The sequence below is a fragment of the Coffea arabica genome, chromosome 9c (genome assembly GCF_036785885.1).
Source record: "Coffea arabica cultivar ET-39 chromosome 9c, Coffea Arabica ET-39 HiFi, whole genome shotgun sequence".
Lineage (NCBI taxonomy): Eukaryota > Viridiplantae > Streptophyta > Magnoliopsida > Gentianales > Rubiaceae > Coffea > Coffea arabica.
In genome coordinates this window covers 7412484-7439579 of record NC_092326.1, presented here as the reverse complement: position 1 = coordinate 7439579, position 27096 = coordinate 7412484, and the positions used below count along the sequence as shown (strand labels likewise).

Here is a 27096-nt window from a genome sequence, read left to right as displayed (position 1 = left end):
AATCGGATATTTGGAAGCACTCACTAAAATGTAGTGCCTCAAGTATTCACGTTCAGTTATACTCCAGGTTTGGAGTCCAGATCTGCGATAAAATTTCAGTTTGAGAACTTTGAAACATTACCAAGATTCGAAACTTAAACGTTTCATTCAATAAGAATCAAATAATTTAAGTTCATTTGGAAGACATTCGTGAAACACTTGCTCGCTTTTCAAACTAGAAGATTTTGTAGCAAATATACTTGGAAATAACATTTGAGTCGAAAGTACAAGGAAAACGGGTTTACAGTGGTTATTATGTCTTTTCCTCAAGGGTACAAGTTCGGCTAGATTTTAACGTATAACCCTCGATAACCAAGGTAGCCAAAGTCCTAGATGACCCAAGTGATACTCATATCAACTCTACCCAAGTCGCAAGTGTATTTCTATAGTCCTCGAGCGTAAATTTGGGCAGCATGCCCTTTGTATTTTCCTATTTCCAGCCATTTATGGCTTCATTATTTTACTCAATCCAATCCAAAGTCATCCATAACACAATTGCATTTCAATAGCCGTTCAATAGGCTCAAGACAATACAAGGACAAGAATCAAACTAATAACAAATGCGGAAATGAAGTTTACAAAAGACAAATTTGATGGGTTTTTGCGGAAAGAACACATCCGAGGCTACGCTTATCGGATTGAGGTACAACTTATACCATTTCGAAGCTAAGACGAAGGCCTACAACTTTCATGAAAATCACTTAGTCAAATTTCCAGTGTAACCCAGTCAAATTCCCAATTTACAGAATCAAAATCCAACTAATCGGCTATTTAATTGTACTGCCTTCAAATGGTCATATCTCAGGTTACCCAAGTCCATTTAAGGCGTTCTTGGTGGCGTTGAAAAGCTAAGACAGAGTGCTAAAACTTTTATGTTTTGGAAAATAGCCAAATCAGCACGAATTATAGTGAATAGGCATGGCCAAAAGACTAAACTGTCTAAATGGAACACTGGAAGGCAACATAGGGCAGTGAGGGTATTTTAGGCAGTGAGGCAACATAGTGAACACCGGCTACGTTGCTCCGATTGGGCTGAAATTTTGTAGGCAACTATAAAATATCATTCTATACAACTTTCATGTTTTAAACCAAGCCTAATTTGGCCTCTAACAACACAAACTGGAACCGGACAGAACAGGATAAAAATTTTCCAGAAATCTGGAATTTTTTGGTTTCAAAGAACTTTTTTCATTTCTTGCTTCACTTGCTACCAAAACCCCCTATTTAATCTTAGATACAATATATATTAGGCATACATCAAGTATAGGTAGCAATCCTTCAAATCCTAATTCATGTAACTAAAAGGAAAAACACCCAAAACATGATAACAACCATCATTCACCACAACTTTGAGGTGCTAAGCTAATATAAACAAGATCAAGAGTAAGAAATGGGGAAATCATCATCCTTACCTTACTTAAGTGTCTTCCAAGAGCAACCCTAGTTCTTCCTTTCAAAATTTCACCAATACTCCACTAGCTAAACACCCAAGGATGGCTTTAATCGGTTTGTTTTCTTTGTTTCCTCACTTTGTGCCTAGATTTCAAGATGAAATGATGCAACACACTCTTGGGTTTTTCTTTCTCTCTCTCTCGGCCAACCAGCAGAAATATGAAGAAGAATGGAGCAAAATGGAGGATAAGAAGGTTGGACTCTTGGCTTGGTCAAGTGGCCCTTAGGTGGCGACAAGTGGCTTCACCATCACCACTCACTTCTTTTTTCTTTTCCTTGCTATTTTGGTCCATATTTTCGGTCAAGGCTAGCTGGAATTGAGGAGATATTTTGCTCAAGTGTTAATGAGCTCATGTGGTGAGAAAGTGGTGGTCAAGTGGTGCGCTCAATCGGTAGTGCGCGGTACCCGTCGGTTCACGCCGTTTTTTCTTAAATCACATGTACTAGGGTTTCTACTTCCTATTCACTAACTTTTTATCATTGCTCCTAATCACATATTATTTCTCACCTAAAAGTCACTCTTAAGCACCAAATTTGCTCCTCACTCTGTACCAGAAAAATCACCCTATGGAAAAACGCGACAACCCTAACTTGCTCCAACTTGAAAACGAAAAGTGAAACCCTACTTTCTTGGTCAATTTGCACTTATTGTGGAATGATTGGGTAGTAGGGTTATAATAAACGAATAATTTCCAAATAAAAGGGCATTTTTGAAAAAAAATATAAGAAATTTTCGAGTTCTCGCATAGCATGCCATTTAATTATTTTTTATATACATTTAGACACTATTGTCGTACTTTAGCATGCCATTTACAATAATTAGTACTTTAATACGCCCTGTATAAGTTGAAATGATAATAATTACAATAATTAGTACTTTAATATATCTTGTGTAATTTAAAATGATAATAATTAATCATCTCTGACTATTTTAATGTACAAAATAATTCTCTAAAATGCTAAGCACATAGTAGACAAAGTCTCTAATACTCAATGTGGGGGCAAGGGTTATGTACCAAATTTGGGTGGCAAGTGCCCACTTTTCAGTTTTTGTTTTTAAAATCCATTTCGCAGCTGTTATTTTTGGTCGAAACACTATCTACATTGGACATTGTATGTTTTGCAATTGGAGTTTAGAAATTTTATTGATATTATGTAGTTTATAGATTGGAGCTTTTGAATTTCATGGATATTTGAATTGTTTGACAGGGAGTTTTAGCCCATTTATAGGGGAGACTCTGTCGAATTTTTTGTAGAGTTTTCTTTGTGAGGGCAACTGACTATTACAAATACATGTCGCAACTTCTGTTTTTTTAAATGGTTTTTTGTTGTAAATTATTTCTTCATATAGGTACATACAAGGTTGGTGACATAAGCTTGGGAGGTTTAGAGGCTGGGGTTGGTACCTCAAAAAAACCTGACCATAGATGTTGGCTAGATTCGAATTTGATATAAGTCATTCGGTAATATATTTTATATTACAACTTTTAGATTTTTTACGTCGAATTGAAATAGTATGTTTTGTTAAACTTCTGGATGTAGAAGAGGGCGTTAGAACACGTTAACGGATTTATTTTAAGTCGAATCGATGGATTTGAAGTTAAATCTAATCTTGTAGTCTATATTTACAATATATGCATGTCGAGGTTAGGGAAATAACAGATAATGCTGTGAAGTGGCCTTTGGATATAGCCAAAAAAATCTTATTGTGTTGTTGATGAAAATAGCATACGTATATGAACATAGATCTTGTATAGCTATATGGATGTGGAGCCCAAAAATTGATTAAATATTCTTCCAAATCGCATGTCAATCAACTCTCTTTTGCAATTCGAAGGCGGCTCATAGTTGTTAGGGTTCTAAATTATAGGGGACATATATATTATACAGTGTGGTATTGACCGATTATAACTTAATATAGACCCTGTTTGTATCATTGGTACAGTGAGTTTTAGCCTACTTATAGGGGAGACCTTGTCAATTTTTTTTTAAATATCTTTGTTAGTTTTTGAATATTTATAGCAATTTCCGTAGGGGAGGCTTTGCCGACATTTTTAAAAAATTTTTGTAATCCTCGTTAACTAACTATTACTAATTGGGATGAGTTGGTTGAGTTAATTTTTCGAAACTTGGTTTGAGGAGAGAGGAATTTGAATTTCAAATTTTAGAGAAACTGAAAGGTCGCGTCCGAGACTTATGAAGGAAAATGAATTGAGAAGAGTGGATAACTGTCTTGTAGGACTCATTTTTTTGAGTGTCGGACGTCCGAACGAAGTGATGCGTCCGACACAACCGTCCGAGCCAGGGATTTTCTGGACCTTGGATGAGGAACACTGTCGGACGTCCGTTCCAATTCATCGGACGTCCGATAAGGATTGTCTGGAAATAAGACTCAGAACATTTTTTCTGTAACACCCAATTTGGTCCTCAAAAACACAAATTGATCTAGCGGAAGAGCTTTTGTGAGTATATCAGCGATCTGTTCTTTAGAACAAACAAACTCAACACGGATTATCCCCTTTGAGACAAGATCGCGAATGAAATGATGCTTAATATCAATGTGCTTAGTCCTAGAGTGTTGAATGGGATTTTTTGTTAGATTAATTGCACTGGTGTTGTCACAGTACATGGGTACACATTCATACACTAAACCGAAATCATTTAGTGTGTTTTTCATCCACAACAATTGAGCACAACAAGCACCAGCAGCAACATACTCAGCTTCAGTAGTGGACAGTGAGATAGCATTTTGTTTTTTACTAAACCAAGAGACCAAGCAATTTCCAAGAAAGTTGCATATACCAGTAGTACTTTTTCTATCTATTTTACAACCTCCAAAATCAGCATCAGAAAATCCACACAAAGAAAGTTCATAACATTTTGGATACCACAAGCCAAAATTTAAGGTTCCTTTAAGATATCTCAAGATTCTTTTTACTGCATTCAAGTGTGATTCCTTTGGACAGGATTGAAATCGAGCACATAAACACACAGCAAACATGATGTCAGGCCTACTAGCAGTTAAATAAAGTAAACTTCCAATCATACCTCTGTACTTCTTCTCCTCAACTTTAATACCTTCCTCATCTTTGTCTAGTTTGGTAGAGGTGCACATAGGTGTCCCAACAGGCTTTGAATCCTCCATTTTGAATCTTTTCAGCAACTCCATGGTGTATTTTGTTTGATTTATAAATGTTCCATCATGGGTTTGAATCACTTGGAGTCCAAGGAAGAAATTCAGTTCTCCCATCATGCTCATTTCAAATTCTTTTTGCATGATGATGGAAAAATCCTTGCACAAATTTTCATTAGTAGCACCAAATATGATATCATCCACATATATTTGCACTATCAAAAGATCTTGTGAGCTTTGTTTTGTAAAAAGTGTAGTGTCTACAATGCCTCTTTTAAAACCATTTTCAATCAGAAATCCACTCAGACGTTCATACCATGCTCTAGGAGCTTGCTTTAATCCATATAAAGCTTTTGAGAGTTTAAACACGTGATTTGGATAAGATACATTTTCAAAGCCAGGTGGTTGGTCAACATAGACTTCTTGATCTATAAATCCATTTAAGAAAGCACTCTTAACATCCATTTGAAATAATTTAAAATTCTTGAAACATGCAAATGCTAAAAACATTCTTATGGATTCCAGCCTGGCTACTGGTGCAAAAGACTCATCAAAGTCTATTCCCTCTTCTTGAGTGTATCCTTTAGCCACCAGTCTAGCCTTGTTTCTAACAATCTCCCCTTTATCATTCAATTTGTTTCTAAACACCCATTTTGTGCCAATGATAGGATGGCCTTGTGGTCTGGCAACCAGAGTCCAGACTTTGTTTCTTTCAAATTGGATTAACTCTTCTTCCATAGCTAAAATCCAGTGCTCATCATTCAAAACATCAACAACATTTTTTGGTTCAAAATGTGATACAAAAGCAAGATTATCTACCAGGTGTCTAGAGGAACGAGTCCTGACCTTTTCAGAAGGATCACCAATTATGAGCTCCCTGGGATGATTATGAGCAAATTTCCAGGCTCTTGGAAGATCATTAGGAGTAGTGGTATCTCTATTATTCACTTCTTCAGCTGGACTGATCTGAGCATCATTATCCTTTGAATCAGTTTCTGGTGAAGCAGAGTCATGGTCATTGATTGCTAGTTTCTTTAGTCCTTCTTGAACACCTGTGTCATCATCATCACCACAACTCATAGAAATGTCACCATTAGATTCATCAAAAGTAATGTGTATAGCCTCCTCTATAATCAATGTTCTACGATTATAAACTCTGAAACCTCTTTTGTTTTCACAATATCCCAAGAAAATTCCTTCATCAGATTTCTTGTCAAACTTTCCAAGATGTTCCTTGATATTCAAAATGAAACACTTACAACCAAATACTTTGAAGTAGCTGACTACTGGCTTTTTATCATACATGAGCTCATAGGAAGTTTTGTTCAAAATTGGTCTTAGAAGAATTCTATTCATGGTATAGCAAGCTGTGTTTATGGCTTCAGCCCAAAAATATTTTGGTAAATTGCATTCACTAAGCATGGTTCTAGCAGCCTCTTGGAGAGTTCTATTTTTTCTTTCTACAACTCCATTCTGTTGAGGAACTCTAGCAATAGAGAATTCATGGGTAATACCATTGTGATCACAGAATTCTGGAAAACCACAGAACTTAAATTCTGTCCCATTATCACTTCTAATTCTAACAATTTTCAAGCCAAGCAGATTTTGTACTTTAGCAAATAATGAGGTAAAATTCTTAAAGGCATCATCTTTATGAGCAAGGAATATTACCCAAGTATATCGAGAGAAGTCATCAACAATCACAAAACAATATCTCTTACCACCAAGGCTTGCAGTCTGTGTAGGGCCAAATAGATCAAGGTGCAGAAGTTCAAGTGGTTTTGAAGTGGAAACACATTTCTTAGGTTTAAAAGAGACCTTGACTTGTTTTCCAAATTGGCATGCATCACAGATTCTGTCTTTTTCAAATCTGATTTTTGGAAGACCTCTAACAAGTTCCTTTTTAGAAATTTCTTTCAGCAAGTCCATATTGAAGTGACACAACCTTCTATGCCATAACCATGGGTCCTCATTTGCTACTTTGAGACATTTGAGATATGAGGAATCAAAATTTTCAAGATACACAACGTAGACATCATTAACTCTTTTTCCTTTGAAAATAATGTTGAACTTTGAGTCAAATATAAGACATTCAAGCTTTTTGAATAATACAAACAGATTCCTATCACACAATTGGCTAACACTTAACAGATTGTAGCTCAAATTATCAACAAGAAGAACATTGTGAATAAAAGTTTGATCATTCTTACCAACATCGCCAATGCCAACAGTTTTGGCTTTGTTATCATCTCCAAAAGTTACCTTTCCACTTGCTTTTTGCTTGAGTTTAATAAATTGTGACGCATCACCAGTCATATGTCTTGAACATCCACTATCAATGAACCATTTTGATCCTTTAGCACTGTAATCCTGGTTCACCTACACACAAACCCACAAGATAATACTTGGTACCCTTTACATGTTGGGTCCTTGAGAGTTAGTCTTATGTTTGACTATCCACATGCATCTCATCCCATTCCTCATATTTTTCTTAACATGACAGTTGCTGTACATGTGGCCAGATTGATAACAAAAGTTGCACATTGACATAGGATTAATCAAATGAACAGGTTTGATGAATCTGACTTGCCTTCTTCTGTGGATAGCAAACTCATTTGTATTTTGGTTCAGTCTTATTCGATGAGTATTAACATAAGGTACAGTGTCAATTTTTTGAAGATGATTCTGTTTCACATGATGTAACAATTTACATAAATCATCCATCCTTTTTCTCAGGCTGCATTGCTCACTGTTGAGTAAGTCACAGTAATTTTTCTTTTTGTAAAGTTCAGCAATCGCATCAGTTTCAGTCCTTTTCAGGTTATCATTTTCATGCTTAAGGCATTTGTTTTGTCGAAAAAGATTTGCATTGTCTTGTATTAGAAAGCTGATTTTTTGCTTCAGTTCTTTGTTTTTAGCATAGGATTCTTTCAAGCTGTCATGCATTTTTTCTAGAAAAGAATTGACATCATCATCAGATTCACTATCACTATTGATTTGAGAGTTGCATTGTGTTACCTCTTCATCTCCAATGGCCATGAAAGCTACTTGAGCAGATTCCTCTTCTTCTTCAACTTCGCCTTCTGAGTTGCAATCATTCCAGGTAATCTGGAAATTGTTGAACTTTGGTTTTCGTTCAATCTTGTTTTCCTTCTTTTTCTTCATTGGACACTCATTTGCATAGTGTCCAGGTTGGCCACATTCAAAGCATTTATCATTCTGCTTCTTGTTGAACTCTAGTTTCCCTCTATTCCTGAAGTCATTAGTCTGATTCTGGAAGGAATTGCTGGATCCGCCTTTCCTGAATCTTCTCTTATTAAGAAATCTTTTGAAGCCTCTTGTGATGAGTGCAATGTCACTATCATCACCATCCAAGTCATTTTCATCCAGTGAGGCTGTTTCATCTTCATCTTGTGACGTTTTCAGAGCAATACTCTTCCTTCCTTTTGTGTCTTCTTCTTCCTGCAACTTAGATTTAAGCTTCAGTTCATAGGAAGTTAGAGAGTTAATCAGAGATTCAATGGATAAGGAATTTAAATCCTTAGCTTCCTCTATAGCAGTTACTTTGATTTCCCAATCCTTTGATAGAGCATTCAGAATTTTTCTGTTCTTTTCACCTAGAGAGTATTCCTTCTCGAGTACCTCTAAATCCTTGATCAGATCATTGAATCTACAATACATTTTGTCGATGTTCTCATGAGGCTCCATCTTAAAAGATTCATATTTGGTGACCAGAATGGACTTTTTCTGTTCTCTTACGTTGTCGCTGCCCTCATGAATTTCTCTTAACTTATCCCACATTTCTTTGGCAGATTTACACCCTTTTACTCTAATTGACTCATTTGAGTCTAAGGCACTGTAAAGAACATTCATGGCTTTGGCATTCAATGTGAGATTGGTTCTGTCTTGAGCATTCATCTCAGCTCTCGTTTTTGGCCGCAATAAACCTGTTTCTGCATCAAGAAAGTTAGCATCATGCGGTCCTTCATTCACAATAAACCATAGCTCAATATCAATGGATTGCAAGAAGATAATCATTCTTTCTTTCCAGCTAACATAATTGGAACCAGTAAACATGGGAGGCCTAGTAACAGATTGCCCCTCAACAAACATAGCATGACTGGTTGTCATCTTACTCCAAGCCGCTTGAGCTTAATCTCTAGGAGACCAAGCTCTGATACCAATTATTAGGATCGAGGACAACCTAAGAGGGGGGTGAATTAGGCTTTCAAAAACCTGCTAGTAAATATTCAACCTTTTTGACAGACAGCCCTTCTTTTTCAAGATGCTTCTCAATGAACGAGATAATATAGTAGCACAGGTATTAGTGAGATGAGGAGAAAAGCAGTTTATATAGAAAAGCAGTAAATGAGAGTAAAGAGCCAAACCAAGCTTCAAACACAACTGATGTTTGAAACCCTCTATTATATACCAAGTTACTTCAAGCTGAATAGACTTGCAACCAATCTTATGTGTACAAGGAAGGGATCACTTCCTTCTTGCCCCAAAATACACTTGGTCAAGCAAGGAAGTTTTACAAACAGTCGCAAACCCTCTCTTTGCTACACTATTGAAGAAGCTATGTCACACTTGAAAAACAGCTACACGAAGATTGCACATGCAAGGAATACAAATGATTCTTTTGAGTATTCTAGCACTTGAATCACTCACAATCTGATGTAGGCTTGATGTACAAAGTTATCCTGAGGTGGTTGGCTTAGTTCCTTTTATAGGAGACCAGAGAATTCTTCAATTAATGCTGTCAACGGGTAGAAGGTAGCTGAAGAGTCAACTAGCCGTTGGTGCTGTCGGACGTCCGATGCTTGGTTTTTATGCGTCCGAACGATATAAATGAGTTCTGGAAGTTTTCTCGAGTCTCTTAGGACGTCCGATCATGCGTCCGAGGGTAGGATGAATACTTGGACTTTTCTTCTTCAATTCCTTCGGACGGCCGATGCATCCAAAGTGTTGTGTCCGAAGATCAGCAACATTTGTCGGACGTCCGATACACAGGTGTTGAGCATCCGAACCAAATTAGTAATAGAGTAACTCCTGGCTTGTCTTCTTCGGACGTCCGAGTCTGAGTTCTCTACTCGTCCGAAGATGCTCAAAGAATGTCGGACGTCCGATACTTTCCTTTTGTGCGTCCGACATCATCCTCAGCATACTTCATTCCTTTCTGATCTTCTTTTTCTGCTTTAACTCCACATACCTGTTTGGTTTATTTCTGAAAAGGATCTTTACAAAAAGTATTAGAAACATCCAATTGTTTTGTAATCATCAAAAGATATGAATTGAGATAAACAGGATGCAAATAACTTATATGAAATGGTTTGCATATTGAGCAGTTGTTGCTTCATATAGGTGTATACAAGGTTGGTGACACAAGCTTGGGAGGCGTAGAGACCTGGGTTGGGAAGTCCGTCGTCCAAACCACAGAAGTCCATCTTTCGAATTCGATACAAGCCATTCGATATTAATTTTTAGTTTACAACTACATATTATGGACGTCGAAACAATGAAATAGTATAGTTTGTTAAAGCTCTTCCAAACCACGAAGGCGTTAATGAAATTAAATGGATTTATTTGAAGGCGAATTGATGGATTTAAAGTACTTTAATACGTCTTGTGCAATTTGAAATGACAGTAATTTGGATTGTTTGACAGGGAGTTTTAGCCCATTTATAGGGGAGACTCTGTAAAATTTTTGTAGATCTCTTTCTTTGTGAGGGCAACTGACTATTACAAATACATGTTGCAACTTCTATGGCTCCGTTTGGATTAGCTGTTTTTGGGGTTGTTTTTCAAAAATAGCACTGTAGCATTTTGTTTTTAAAATACAAGTCCGTTTGGATTAGTTGTTTTTGGAGTTATTTTTCAAAAATTATACGAAAAACTTTTACTGTAGATGTTTTTTGGATTATTTTTACAGGTATTTCTAAAACATATTTTTTGGTATTTTTATAATTTATAATTTATAATTTATATTTTTATATACATTTATGCATTTATAATACATTTATAAATATTTATAAAGAAATATATTTATATATTCGCTCAAAATATATATAAATGTATTATATTATATATAATACATAATATAAATATATTTATAAACTTATAAGTGTATATTATTATAAATGTATAAATTATAAATGAATATAAGTGTATATTATTATAAATGTATAAATTATAAATGAATATTACATAAATGTATAAATTACAATTTATAACTTTTATATTTTTATATAAATCTACATTTATGCATTTATAATACATTTATAAATAAATATATTTATACATTTATAAATAAATATATTTATACATTTATATATAAATATATTTATACATTTATAAATAAATATATTTATACATTTATATATAAATATATTTATACATTTATAAATAAATATATTTATACATTTATAAATAAATATATTTATACATTTATATATAAATATATTTATACATTTATATATAAATATATTTATACATTTATATATAAATATATTTATACATTTATAAATAAATATATTTATACATTTATAAATAAATATATTTATACATTTATATATAAATATATTTATACATTTATAAATAAATATATTTATACATTTATAAATAAATATATTTATACATTTATATATAAATATATAAATGTATTATAAATTTATTATATTATATATAATACATAATATAAATATATTTATAAATGTATAAGTTTATATTATTGTAAATGTATAAATTATAAATGAATATTATATGAATGTATAAATTATAAATTATATATTTTTATATAAATATACATTTATGCAATTATAATACATTTATAAATAAATATATTTATGTATTTACATAAAAATATATAATACATAATATAAATATATTTATAAACGTATAAGTCTATATTATTATAAATGTATAAATTACAAATGAATATTATATAAATGTATAAATTATAATTTTATTAATATATATTAGTATTAAGTATAAATGTATTAATATAATTAATATAAATGTACAAATGTATTAATATTATGTATAAATATAAAATTAATATTATGTATATTAATATAAATGTATAAATGTATTATATTATATATAATACATAATATAAATTTATATTATAAATATACATTAATATATATTATGTATAAATGTACATTTATATAAATGTATAATATATATAATATATAATATATGTTATATTATATATAATTTATATAATATATAATATATGTTATATTATATATAATTTATATAATATATAAAATTCATATAAATATATAAAAATATTTATAATATGTACAAATAATATATAAATATTTAAAATATATAATATACGTTAATATTAATTATAAATATTTTAATATTATAAATATGGTGTTTATATAATATTTCAATTTGTAATATTTGTTGTATATTTTATTATATAAATGTCAAAAACAGTTTTTGAAAAACAGCCCAAAAAACAAGGGATCCAAACACACCCTATATATTTTTAAGTGATTTTTTATTGTAAATTATTTCTTCATCTAGGTACAACAAAGTTGGGATACAAGCCTGGAAGGTTGTGTTTGGTACCTCTAGAATCTAACCCACAGAAGTTGGCTACATTCGGATTTGATACAAGTCATTAGGTTGGGAATTTATTTTATATTACAACTATTGGATCTTTGCCGTCGAATTGAAATAGTATAGTTTGTTAAATCTTCTTTTAGTAGAAAAGAGCGTTAGAATATGAAATACGGATTTCATTTATGGCGAATTGATGGATTTAAAGTCAATGACCAACCTTGTAGTATTTTTTGTAATTGGCAAAATCTATAATGCTAAAAAAGTGGCAAAATCTGCTATAGGGAAAAACATTAATTTTATAAGGTTCATTGCTAGAATATCACATCATTGTGAATGTGGATTTTGTTATGCGGTGTGAATGTGGAGGCCAAATATATATAACTTCCCGTACTTTTCTTATACTTGTATTTTGAAAATTATAGGGTCTCTTGACAATATGTAGTGTGGCAAATGTCATTACAACTTCATATAAACCCTGTTTGGATTGGTTGGCAGGGAGTTTTAGTTTATTTTGTGGATTGGTTGGCAAGGAGTTTTAGTCTATTTTTCGGGGAGACTCTGTCCAAATTTTCTCAAAATTTCGTTGGGAGTTTTAGGCTATTCATATCGTCATTTATAGCATATTTCATACCTGTTTTCAATTTTTTCATAAACATCTGGATCGAAATTAGTCTATTTAATAGTGCCAATTTCGACCTAGAGTCCACCCTCTTTCATTTGTTTGGACTCTTGGACAACTAATTCTAATTTATTGTCCCCAAAATAGGGATTCATTTCACAGACATGTCTGTAGAAAGACCTCTGCGGGTAAACCTATATTGGGGAGGAGAAATACATTACGAGGGTGACTTTGTTTGTTATTTGCCTCGTACTTCCAACCGGACATTCACTTTGAGGCATAGAATTGGATACGGGGAGTTGGTTGACAGGATTTATCACTATATTAGGGTCGATAAAGGGATGTTCAAGCTGAAATTGTTTCTTCGTCAACCGTTGGAGAGTTCCAAATATACTGTTTCCGCAGTGGTGGATGATGAAACTCTTGATGTAATGTACGATCTTTGGATCCAAAGAGTTTCATACATGGCGGAGATTTATATCGAGAAGGAAGAAATCGTCCAAATGCCTGTAGTTAATAGCGTATTCATTGGACCAATAGGTAATGTTGGTCCAATGATGTCGCTTGTACATGCATTCATGTATCTAACAAAGTTTAACTTCAGTTCTAGTTCAATCATTCCAGAGACTTCATCGGCATCTCATTATATGCATGATGATCAATCTATGAATTTATTAGAACCAAGGCTCACATCAGGGTCCATGGGTGCCCAGGAATATTTTCATGGCCTGGATTCGATTCCAAGTTTTGGAGATCCAGGGCCATCATGCCATATTTCTCCACATGGGATCGAATCTAACCCTGGTCAAGATTGTCGTAGTTCAGCTGAACATGATGTATATGCTAGTGGGCATAATAGGCTCCTTGCCTCTGAAGAAGATGATCCGGAAGAAGATGATCCGGAAGTTGATGCGGAAGAGGTTGAAGAGTCGGAGTCGCAAGATGTGTCTGGTAGTGAGTCGAATGATGAGCATGAAGGTGGGGGTTTAAGAGTAAACCTCGATACCCAACAACCTTTTATTGGGTATTGGGTTGCTAACACAGAATGCGGAGATATCAGGCGTAATAGCACAGCTGGCAGCTCTGCATATGTTCCAAGAGAAATGGCATTTTTCTCCGATCTTGGTAGCATAGATGATGATGATATAGAAGAGGAGGATGGATTGGAGCGTATTGTCACATTCAGTGAGAAAAATAATAATATACGTCTCCATATGAAGTTTGAGAGTAAATAGTAGCTCAGCCGGGCAGTTAGGATGTGGTCCATCAATCACAATAGGGAATTCAGAGTTATTGAGAGTAAGAGTAACACGTGGTTTGCTAAATGCAAATCATCAATTGAAAGAACTCCTTCCACATCAACCGCGCCGTCGTATCCACCATGCGACTGGTGTGTTAGAACCGTAAAGAAAAAGACTCATGGAATGTGGCAAATTACAAAATGGATTAATGACCATAACTGTTTAGGCGACATGATTAGAAATAACAATACAAGTCTGACGGCTTCCGTTATTTCAAGGCACATACTCCGTAGCATTGAAGATGATCCTAGATTAAAGGTCAAGAACATACTAAGTTTCGTTAAAGAAAACTTGAAGGTTGATGTGTCTTACAAAAAAGCCTGGTATGCCAGACGTAAAGCAATTGAGCTTGTGTTTGGATCTTGGGAGGCGAATTTTGCCGAACTACCACAGTATTTCGATGCCCTGGTGCAATCCAATCCAGGTACCGTGGTGGAGTGGTCGCATCATTCGGATGGTTCGGATCAAGTTAAGACTTTTAAGTATGTATTCTGGGCCTTTGGACCGGCTATTAAAGCATTTCACATGTGCAGGTCGGTTATATGTGTTGATGGCACTCATTTGCGTGGCGAATACAAGGGCAAACTCCTTGTTACAGTCACTCAAGATGCGAACAACAATATTCTGCCAATTGCTTATGCCATAGTAGATAAGGAGACGATTTCCAGTTGGTCGTGGTTTATGGAACAATTAAGATATAATGTGGCACTTGATCGACATCCTATCTGTGTCATTTCCGATCGCCACAACGGTATCATCTATACCATGACACACTTTGATTATTGGGAAGAACCTTTGGCCTACCATAAGTTTTGCCTGCGACATGTTAGGAGCAATTTGATAAGACACTTCAAAGGTTTACACCTTAAAAGGTTGTGTTGGGCAATAGGAAGGACAAGACAATTGCGCAAGTAGCGGATGTTCAGAAGAGAACTACGAAGCATGTTTCCAGATGGTTGGAATTATCTGCCTGCCATTAGTCCAGAAAAGTGGTGCCTAACACACGACGATGGCCATCGTTGGGGTATTCTAACTACCAACATATCCGAAAGTTATAATAATGTCTTGCGCGAGGCACACCATTTGCCAATTCGTGCATGCATTGACATGACATTCCATCGGACAGTTGTGTTATTTAAGACGAGAAGTGAAGATGCTTCACATTGTCGCAATCTTTTCCCCCCAAAGATATGGCGGCGTTTTAAGAATACTGAGCAGAAGGTAGGCGCCCACAGAGTCATTGAGTTCGATGGCCCATCGGGCGTATATAAGGTTATCACAGGTCGGCTTGTCGATGGTAAAGGAGACAATACGCAAACCGTCAGGTTTTTTGATAAGGCATGCTCTTGTGAAAAGTGGCAGAATTATAGGCTTCTTTGTTCATACGCTTTGGCGGTGTGCAGGAATAGAGGTGACAATCTGGAATTGCTTGTGGATCAGCAGTTTACCAAAACGAGGTGGGCCGTGCAGTATTCAGGGAAGTTTAACCCACTGCCGCATCAAGATATTTGGCTCCATCCTGGATGGGAACTGCAGGCAGATAGGAGCAAGTTTGTTGCACGTCGGGCAGGGCGGGTTCGAGCTAACAGAATTCGAAATGAGATGGATGAAAGGGATCCAGACGAACCAAGAAGATGTCGAAATTGTCATCAGACAGGTCACAATAGGAGAAATTGTCTAAAATTATAGTTCTTGATTTGATCGAGTTCCTAGAAATTGGAAACTCATGTCAGTGCACTCTAGTTTGACAGAGGGTTCATTCTAGTTCATTTGTGTTCAATTCATGATTTATTTTAAACAATTACATTAGTGACTTTCATTGTTTATTTGTCAAATGCATGCTTCGTTCTTGACTATGATAAGTATTGAATTAATTAGTTTAAACATGCAGCCCAACAGTTTTATTCATTTATCGTTATATCCCCTATCCATTGATTTGTTAAAAAAATGCTCGGATGGTGTGTTATATGTGTTAATGCTCTTGCATATGCAGGATATGGTATTTTGATATTTGATTGACAGGGAATTATGGCCGCTTTATAGGGGAGACTCTGTCAAATTTTTTTTAAAACTTTTAAAATATGACTACAAATAAATTGCTGCAGTATATGAATACATAGAGGAATAACAAATGTTTCTAAAAAAAATAACTGATTGGTAGGGAGTTGTAGTCGATTTATAAGCGATATATGGTCAAAATTTTCTCAAAAAAAAGTCTTGAACGCGATTTATAGGTCAAAATTGTATACACAAACTTTTGGAAAGTACTTATGCATAACTATTGAATTTAATCGATGTAAATATTTGTTTGGGATTATGGCCGACACTCCTATCCCTCCTGTCCTACATCCAGGACCATACGTGAACGACATTATATCGGAGGGAATTGCACACCGAGCACATTCCATTTTTCACGGACATATTGAGGGCAATCAGTTAGATGTCAGACGGTGTGACAGAGGATTTTGGGAGTATACACCTATTCCTGATCGGGTCTGTCGTTATATTGCCTTGGTTGGATTTGAGGGGGTGCTTGAGAGTGGATATCAGATGGTTGATCATTCTTTAATCACAAGTTTAGTGGAGAGATGGCGGCCCGAGACGCATACATTTCATTTACCGGTTGGAGAGGCTACCGTGACATTACAGGATGTAAAGGTGTTGTGGGGGTTGCACATCAATGGTCCACCGGTTATAGGGATAGACACATACCGCAACATTCAGGAGTGGGGAGCCATTTGTGAGAAGCTCATTGGATTTTCTCCTGCAGTTGGATACTTTGATGGACAGAGGCTAAAATTGGGATGTTTACCAAGAGTCTTAGACACAGTTTTGCCACCCGATGCTTCAGATGTCCAATTTAGGCAGCGTGCGCGCATCTACCTCTTATTGATTTTAGGTGGACATTTATTGTCCGATAAGTCCGGCAACAAAGTCCCTTTGTTGTATCTTCCATTACTACGGGACTTCGAAACTGTTGGGCAATATAGTTGGGGTAGTGCGTGTTTGGCGACTCTCTATCGGTTAGTTTGTGATGCCACGAATCCTGTCAAATCGGCTATTGCCGGTCTATTAGTTTTGCTACAGGTACATTGCACCCAATAATGATATGTCTTGGGTTTCTTGCATATTATCATTTTACAATTTTAACATTGATTCTAATTTTCTAACAGCTCTGGATTTGGGAACATATACCAACCATGCATCCGGGCCGAATCGCGCCGTTGGAGCATTACCCTGGTCCATATGGAGCTAGGTGCGCATTTCGCCCTTATTTCGGTTGTTTTAATGACATTTGTTATCGAAACAACTTTAATTTGTTCTAAACAGGTTCTTACTTTATTAAATATAGGTGAAATAATGACTTGGACGTACACAGAGTTGTTAGGCATGTTGTGCCCGCATGCCGAGATCAGTTGACAGGCCTGCGTCCTGAAGAGGTATTGTACATATGTCCGGACAATAGAAATATTTGAAAAGTTGTGCCAGTAGTCTTGTCATAATATTTCTTGTCAACTGAAAGCATAAGTTTGTCAGATTGCATTTTGTGAATGGAAATTGAGTTTGTTGGCAGGGAGTTAACCTCCAGTTATAGGGGAGACTCTGCCGAAATTTTTTTAGAAATTCAAAAATTTTTTAATTGACCGGAGACTAGCATTTTTTTCATGAAATTGTCCAATTTGAATATTGGGAAGTTTTATTATTTCTTAATAGAAAAAATGAAACAACTTTGATTTTATATTTTTTTCAGTTTATATGGCAGCCATATTTGGAGGACGTTCTCGCTTCTCTTCCTGCGTATTGTACTGCAGGTCGGGACATTTGGAGGTCCGTAACGTATCTTATTTGCTGGGATGTAGTTGAGCCGCACCTCCCTCATCGGGTTATGCGGCAGTTTGGATTTCATCAGTCCCTGCCTGATATGAGGTTGACAGATAATCAGGCAGTTCTACATTCTCTAGATCGTCGTGGTAGGGCGAATCAAGACTGAAGCACCACGCATAAACAATATCTTGATATTTGGACTGATCGACGTGTGCATGCACAAGATGGCACTGTAATTGAAGATACTACATATCCATCGGATGAGTATGTTTGGTGGTATCGGGAGCGGACGGTGATTTATATTTCAAATCCAAGTCAATTTCCCGCTTTCCCAGAGGGCTTTCAGGGTGATAGCGTTAGGGCACAATATCTTGTAAGTTTATTTCCAACCCACTTTTAATAATCACTTTGAGTTTGCTCACTTTTTTAACTATTTTTTACCACAGTATCTCCTTCTTATTCTTATATTTGTTTCTCCAGAGCGATGCCATGTCTCACATGTATTTCATGGTACAGGACTCTCTTGCAGTTAGTGATGAACAACACAGCAGCTATTTTCAAGAGTTGAGGGACTTTGCATCCACATCTTTGCATCATGTAGAAGAGTCACGCCGACTTGCATTTCGCCCTCCACACGTACCACAGGAGATTCCACTATATGTTGATCCGTGTCGTGTTCAGCGAGCTCCTAGAAATACCCACGGAAGTCAGCATGGCGGTGGACGACGTCGTACACTCCGATCACCAGAACCCGCCATACAAACTGGATTCCATAGAGGTTCGCTGGCTACTGAGGACCAAGGTGGCACATCTACTTTTGTCACACCTCAGACTGAAGTCATGCATGAGAGAGGTGTATCGATTGGGCATTTTAGGTCCCCTATGACTTTTCCAGAGTTTACACCCGATAGGGACTCACATTAGCATACTTCTGAGCAATGTGAAAGAGGTGAAGGCACAAGCACTCAAATTCAAGATGCTACACTGTTGACACATATTACTCAAGTCTATACAGTAGTGCCAAACCAACTATATCGAAACCAAAGAATACCCAAACCAACAACATGTGGTACTCATGGAAAACTTGGGCAGCATTGATGGCACGCTACTTATATCGTTATTGTATAAGTAACCTAACTTATGGATTACATACTTTTTTGGTGACATTTTGTATATATTCTAAAATTTCACGAATATGAGTGGAACAATGCCATCACGCGTATCTTAATTCTCACTTTATATGAGTACTCTTTTAAACAAAACTAAAAATGTAGGATAAAATTACAAAGAAATCCTTTTTTCCCATGAACAGAATAAATATAAAAAAGGTAAACTATACTAACCTCTCATCTAGTTCATACACGGTAAGTTAGTTACATGTCGGAACTTCACAAAAAAAAAATTAAACATACTATTTATAATATATTTATATATTGTTATTTTTTACCTTTTGTTATTCATAGTTTCTCCATTAAATATATGGAATAAACTTTAATATTCTCATATGGGCAAGTTAAAAATAAGATTACAATTTTGTTCATGAAAATTAAGCCCTAACTTATTAACAATTTAATTTTATTTTATATTGACCTTGAAAATAAAGAAGCAAGATGTGTAGTTATTTCGTTAAAATAATTGTATTATAATAAAATTAGGTATTTCCAACCGTAATCTGCCTCTATGCATGTACAGTTATTTATATAAAAAGAATTAAATTGAATATAATTTTGTGAGAGCTCATATTTGCAAACTTCAAACTCATGCAAGTTTTAAAAAGAAACGGATATATTCCTCAACAAATAATAAGTTTTTAAATAAGATATCTCTTACAACAAACTTTTTTATAAATGTCGATGCAAAAAACATAAATTATAATATCAGCTACTGACTACATTAGAGATAGCACTCAGGGTTTGAGGCTTTTAGGATTCAGGGTTTTAGGGTTTTAGAGATCAAGATTTAGTGTTTTAGGAGAATAGCGCTTTCGGGTTTAGGGTTGTAGGATTTTAGTTTGACAATAGTGTGCCTTGATTAGGACTTTAGATTTTTAATTAAAATAGTAATCCTATCGTGCCGCAAAAATATTTTTTAATGGATTTTAATAAACCCAACAACCTTGATTTGATGTTTTAGGGTTTACAAGGATTTGCTTTCTAAGATTTACGATTTAGTGTTTTACGGCTTTAGCACTTAGGGTTTTAGGATTTTTGCATGACAATAAATTTGTCTTGATTATCGCTTTATATTTTTAATCAAAATAGTAATCCTGCCAATAATTGTAAAAGGTAAAACACGCAAGATTTAATCGCTAGATATTTGATTTAATTTTTTTCTTTTCCTTTTCAACTACCAAACAAATAACATGCACTTCATAAAAATAACTTATATAACTTTTTTAAATAACATTGCGTTATGGAATTTCTAAAATTATAGTTGAAATTGTAACAGATATTAATGACTATTAATTATTAGATTCTTATAACTAATATTCATCGGTGTCAACAAATAAATACGATTCATTAATAACAAAGGAAAATTAGAATTTGATAAAAAAATTTATTTTATAAAAAAGGAAAAAAAGTTAGTATTTTATTCATAAAATATAGTCAACACCTTACATGTTAACAATTTCATTCTATTTTTACATTGATCTATGAAATAGAAAGAACTATGCATGTGTACTTTTTCCACCATTTAAATGTATTATAATAAAATAACATATTTCCAACCGTACAATTACCAATTTTTTTTAATATAAAAGAAATATGCATGTATAGTAAATTATATTAAAAAGATTATTGTGAATATGATTTTTTTTAGAGCACATATTTGATGACTTTTGGCACGTGCAAGTTTTAAAATAAAAAAATTTATTCCTCTGCTAATTACAGATTTTTAAATAAAATTTCTCTAACATTTCTCCGAAATATAAGATTTTAGTAGAGATTTTAAAATAAGATTTTACTACCGACAGCATTTTAGTAAAGGCAAATTCTACAAAACAAACAACATTTACATTTAATTTTACATTTTTTTTGGAGCTCGTAAATTTCAATTTAAAATTTTTTTTCTAGCAAGTTTGAATTTAATTTTCTGAAAGTCATACTTATAAATGCGAAATCTAACAAAAAAATTAATTACAATTTTTGGAGGTCAAATTTATCAAATGTGAGCTATTTGAAAAATTAAAGAAAAACATTTAGGAGCTCGCATTTAGCTCTTACTATTTTCTGGAAAAAATTCTCTAGCACCCAAAAAAAAAAGCAAAAAAAATTAAATTATACTTAGTGTTGAGCTCGCATTCGCATTCGCATTTCGTGAAATGCGAGCTCTATTGACCTCCAAAATTTTTTTTTTTAAGGAATGCGAACACGAATGCGAGATCTTTAAATATTTAGTTTTAATACAAAAAAATCTCTGTCTCCGAAAAAAAATAAGCACAAAAATTTTACTTATACTTTTTGGGCTCTATTGAGCTCGCATTTCAATGAGCTCGCATTCCGCTCGCATTTACGAAATGCGAAGACTCCCCGACGGATTCCCTCACCAAAATTACCCCTTTTGTAGAATGTTTTTAAAATTCATCACAAAATTGGAAATTTCTCCAAAAATTGGCGGCTGAGTGAGGGGGAAACCGAGGTGAAGAGTGAAAAACGAGAGCAAAAGGGAGAGGAAGCAAAGGGTGACTGAGCGGGAAGAAAGATAGAAAACTGAGAGAACCAAGGCCAGTAGAAGGGAAGATAAGAAGAGCAACACCATTGGAGGAGGCTGAAGGGAAGAAACAGCATTGGAAAGGCATATAGCTTTGGCCGTCAACATCAGTCTGCTGCCAATTTCTTTTTTCGGTAAAAGCTCTTGCCTTTTTCTGGTCTTTTTTGCCTTAACATCAAGAGGTCATTTCTGGTTTCTGTGAGATGAGCTTCAATCAGTTTCTAATCGTTCAAAGTTTGTGAATATATCCTCCATTATCACCTGGTTTGTTGTTTGCTTTCATGTTGAGTTGGTTTGTGTTTTTACAGGCCCAAAGTTGTTGCCTTTTGTTGTTTACTTGTATGATTAAGTATGCTAATGCTTGGGATTTGTTTGGAAGCTGTCATTAGACTTTGTTATTAGGTTGTGGTTTAGAATTAGCATACTGGCTGTGAAAAGGGGAGTGAAATAGGAAGATGGTGGTGGCTGAGTGAGAGGGAAACAAGAAAAAAGAAAAAAAAGGGAGATCGAGAGCTTTAGGGAGAAAGAAAGGGTCTTCGGTTAGAGAAAGGCTACGGCTGAAGTTGGAGAGAACCAAGAGAAACCAAAAAGAAAAAAAAAACAGAGCAAAAGAAAGAGGAGGACATTTAGTGTTTTTGCTGTTTGGTTCAGAGTGAGTTGGATTTAGATGTTAATGGTGCATTTGGGATTGCTTTTGAGAGTTGTAGCAAAAGCTCGATCACGCTGCAGTTTTTTTATTGTTGAATGATTATGGCTATGGTTTGATAAGTTCAAGCTGTGTTTTGTTGTAAATGGGAGGACGAGACGTGATATTTGACTAGATTCTGTTAGGGTGGTTATTTAAATCTAACCACTGGTGAAAACCATCACCTATTAAACCCAAGATCTATATGGTGATTATTAAGAAATACATTAACTGTAAAATAGCGGAAGCGTACCTGAATCCATATTGATAAACTTGATACTTGAATCCCTAGAGATTTGGGATGGCCTTCCAGGTCAACAGGTATTCACCGATCCTTTGAGAGAGGCATTTAGTTTCTCTCTGGTATCTTTCTTGACGATGGGATATCAGGGAAGGGGTATTTTGTGGTATTAGGAAATACGACAACTAAAACGATACCTGTGACCTAGGGACCATAACCCTATTTATAGGTAACATTCCTATTATCTTTTGGAGCCCTATTTCAGCCCATCATTGAAATAGGAGCCCATAAGTTTCTACACATTAAAGGGCCCACATCCTATTAGATACATTAAATCCAAACTATATTTGATCACTTTAATTGGGTTTAACCTTAATTGACAGTTTGCAATACATAATTATTCACATATAAGTCCAATGTTGGATTAAGGATCCAACAATCTCCCATTTGGACTATATGTGTAACCTTATAATTATGTTTTGTAATTAACCGTATGAGCTCAACTTTACTGTCATTATCACAATGTATCTGTAACCAATTCGGTCCATCAATTACACCAATATAGGATCAAAGCGGCCTTTGTTACAATTTCGTAACTCGACCCATCTATGGTCACATATATCAATGCAATTGAATGACATGAATTATGATGTAGATGTGTAGCATGGAAATTTCATGTAATGTGATCAAAACATGCCTATTTCCAACTGGTCCACCTTAAATTTTATGAGATCAAATCATACCAAAATTAGAATGCAAATAAATCCAAACTTTATTTATGCATAAAATATCCTTAAATCCTTAATAACTGAAAAATATCATAAGAGCATTTAAAATAACAAACTCCCACTAAAACTATACATCATTTAATACGACACCCATATGAGCAGTATGCTCATGAAACATTTTGGGTGGCAATCCCTTAGTAAGCGGATCCGCAACCATGGAGTTTGTCCCGATGTGCTCTATTGATAATTGTCCATTCTGCACTCTTTCTTTAACAGTCAGGAACTTGATATCTATATGTTTAGATTTAGTCGAGCTCCTATTGTTATTGGAATATAAGACTGCTGACTTATTGTCACAGAATAATTTGAGTAGTCTTTCAATGCCATCTACTACACGTAATCCCGTGACAAAATTTCGCAGCCAAATTCCTTGGTTGGATGCCTCATAGCAAGCTATAAACTCTGCAGCCATAGTGGAAGATGCTATGAGAGACTGTTTAGCACTCTTCCAGGATATGGCACCTCCAGCCAACAAGTAGACATAGCCTGACGTTGACTTCATAGTATCTTTGCATCCAGCATAATCGGAATCAGTATACCCAATGATCTCCAACTCATCTGACTTCCGATACGTGAGCATGTAGTCTTTTGTTTTCTGTAGATACCGTAAGACCCGTTTGGTTGCTTTCCAATGATCTAATCCAGGATTACTCAAATATCTACCCAACATCCCAGTAATGTACGCAATATCCGGACGCGTACATACTTGAGCATACATTAGACTCCCCACTGCTGAGGCATAAGGAATCTTTTGCATCTCTCTTTCTTCAAAAGCATTCTTGGGACACTGTTCAAGACTAAATTTGTCTCTTTTAGCCACAGGAGTGTCACCTGATTTACAATTTTGCATGCCATATCTTTTAAGAACCTTTTCGATATAGCCCTTTTGTGATAGTTCTAAAATACTGCGAGAGCGATCACGGTGTATCTGTATGCCTAACACAAAAGATGCATCACCAAGATCTTTCATCTCAAAATTCTTAGTTAGAAATTTCTTGGTTTCATGCAATAGACCAATATCGTTACTGGCAAGCAAAATGTCATCAACATATAATACCAGAAAAATATGTTTGCTCCCACAGAACTTATGGTATATGCAATCATCTACTAGATTCATCTCAAAACCAAATGAGATAATCACTTGATGAAATTTGAAATACCATTGTCGAGACGCTTGTTTGAGCCCATAGATGGATTTTTTAAGTTTGCAAACCATATTCTTGGGATCTCCTGATACAAAGTTTTCTGGTTGCACCATATAAATCGTCTCATCAATGTTACCATTGAGAAACGCTGTCTTTACATCCATCTGATGTAACTCAAGATCAAAATGTGCCACTAATGCCATGATAATTCTAAAAGAGTCCTTTGAGGAGACTGGAGAGAAGGTTTCTTTATAGTCGATACATTCCTTTTGTGTAAATCCCTTAGCGACAAGACGAGTTTTGAATCTTTCCACATTGCCTTTCGAATCCCTTTTGATTTTAAATATCCATTTACAACCAATGGGTTTCGCACCTTTGGGCAATGAGACAAGATCCCAAACATTATTGTCCTTCATGGATTTAATCTTCTCATTCATGGTCTCGATCCACTTTTGAGAATTTGAACTTTCCATGGCTTGACGGAAGTTGATTGGATCATCTTCCATCAATCCAATGTCATCCTCATGTTCTTGGAGAAAAACAATGTAATCATCTGGCACTGCACTTCTCCTTTCTCTAGTGGATCTTCTTAATGGCACTGGTTCTTGAAGAGGAAGAGTTTGTTCTTCTATAACAGTTTGCTCTTCGACATTGTCTTGATTTGTTATGCCATGATCAAGTTCAGAAATAGGGTCCTGAGCAAGAGTAATGACACCTGTGGGAATATTAATATATTCCTCTTTAAAGACAATGTCCCTTACTGTATTTTCTCCCCCAAACTCGACATCCTCAAAGAACCGAGTATTTCCTGTCTCAAAAATTGATTTGGCTTTGGGATCATAAAACTTGTAATCCCTGGATCTTTCAGAGTATCCAATAAAATAACAACTAATCGTTCTTGAGTCCAGTTTCTTTTCATTAGGCCTATAAGGCCTTGCCTCAGTTGGACATCCCCAAATGTGTAGATGCTTTAAACTGGGCTTTTTTCCGGTCCAAAGCTCATAAGGGGTTTTGATAGTTGCTTTAATTAGAACCCTATTAAGGATATATGCTGCAGTCTTAAGTGCTTCACCCCAGAGTGACTCTGGTAAGGTGGAATGATATATCATACTCCTTACCATGTCTTTAAGTGTTCTATTTCGTCTTTCAGCTACACCATTCATAGTGGGTGAACCCGGCATAGTGTACTGTGGGACGATACCGCACTGCTCTAGGTATTTAGCAAATGGTCCTGGATGTTGTTCACCTGAACCGTCATATCTGCCATAGTACTCACCACCATGGTCAGATCTGACGCTTTTAATTCTTTTGTTGAGTTGATTCTCAACTTCAGCCTTAAAATTTTTGAACACGTCCAATGACTGTGATTTTTCAGAAATGAGATATATGTAGCCATATCTTGAAAAATCGTCTATGAACGTTATAAAATATTGTTGATCATTCCAAGCAGATGTAGGAAATGGTCCACAAATATCTGTATGTATAAGTTCTAAGACGTCTGAGGACCTATTGGTTTCAAATCTCCTTTTATTGGTTTGTTTCTCCTTTATACAGTTAATGCAATCATGAAAATCTGTAAAATTCAAGGGGTCGAGAATTTCATTTGACACAAGCCTTTCCATTCTCCGTTTGGAGATATGTCCCAATCTCTTGTGCCATAATGCAGCTGAATTCTCATTGGTTAATTTTCTTTTAACTCCTCTAGTACTCAAATGCAGAGATTCATTAAATGAGGCAATCGTATCAATTAAATATAGATTATCGCAATGCATTAAAGAACCAGAACCAACCAATTTTGAATCATGAAACAATTCAAATTTTCCATTTCCAAATGAACAAAAATAACCAAATTTGTCCAAAGCAGAAATAGAAATTAAATTCCGTCTAAAAGACGGTACAACAAATGTCTCATAGAGATCCAAATAAAATCCGATCTTTAACAATAATCTAAAAACTCCAATTGCCTCAACTTGAACTGTTTTGCCATCGCCCACGTAGATATATCTTTCATTATCATTAGGCTTTCGGCAATTCAGGCAAACCTGCATAGACACACTGATGTGAGTTGTTGCACCAGAATCTAACCACCATGTGTGTCTAGGTACCGAAGTTAAATTAACCTCAGAACAAACCAAATTAAGAAACATACCTTTCTTAGCACGCCAAGCATGATAGTTGGTGCAATGCTTCTTTTGATGCCCTTCAGCCCCACAGAAGAAACAACTATTCTTTCCCTAATCATTTGATTTCTTTTGTTGTTTCTTTTGTGGCGCTGTACCTGCAGCTCCTTTTTTCTTCTTTCTTTTAAATCCCTTACTTTTATTATTAGTGGTTGACACCAGATGGGCACTTTCTGTCTGCTCTTGCTTCAACCTTTCCTCTTCCTCTACACAGTGTGAGATGAGTTCATTTAGAGACCAAGTCTCCTTTTGACAATTGTAACTCACCTTAAACTGGCTAAATTGTGTAGGAAGAGATATTAAAATCAAATGCACTAGTAACTCTTCAGAGAGTTTCACTTTAAGTGCATTTAATTTCGAAGCAAGATGAGACATCTCCATGATGTACTCTCTGATATT

General features: G+C 35.2%; 2 protein-coding genes across 2 annotated transcripts; both read left to right on the top strand.

The window, feature by feature from the left end:
- The first annotated feature begins 14077 nt into the window (after nt 1-14077).
- On the top strand, nt 14078-15037 carry LOC140014099 (uncharacterized). Its single transcript, XM_072064494.1, has one exon. The coding sequence runs from the start codon at nt 14078-14080 to the stop codon at nt 15035-15037; it is 960 nt and encodes a 319-aa protein (XP_071920595.1).
- Nucleotides 15038-15229: 192 nt separating this feature from the next.
- LOC140014098 (uncharacterized) lies at nt 15230-16141 on the top strand. Its single transcript, XM_072064493.1, has 2 exons — nt 15230-15779; nt 16116-16141. The coding sequence occupies exons 1-2, from the start codon at nt 15230-15232 to the stop codon at nt 16139-16141; spliced, it is 576 nt and encodes a 191-aa protein (XP_071920594.1).
- Nucleotides 16142-27096: the final 10955 nt, after the last annotated feature.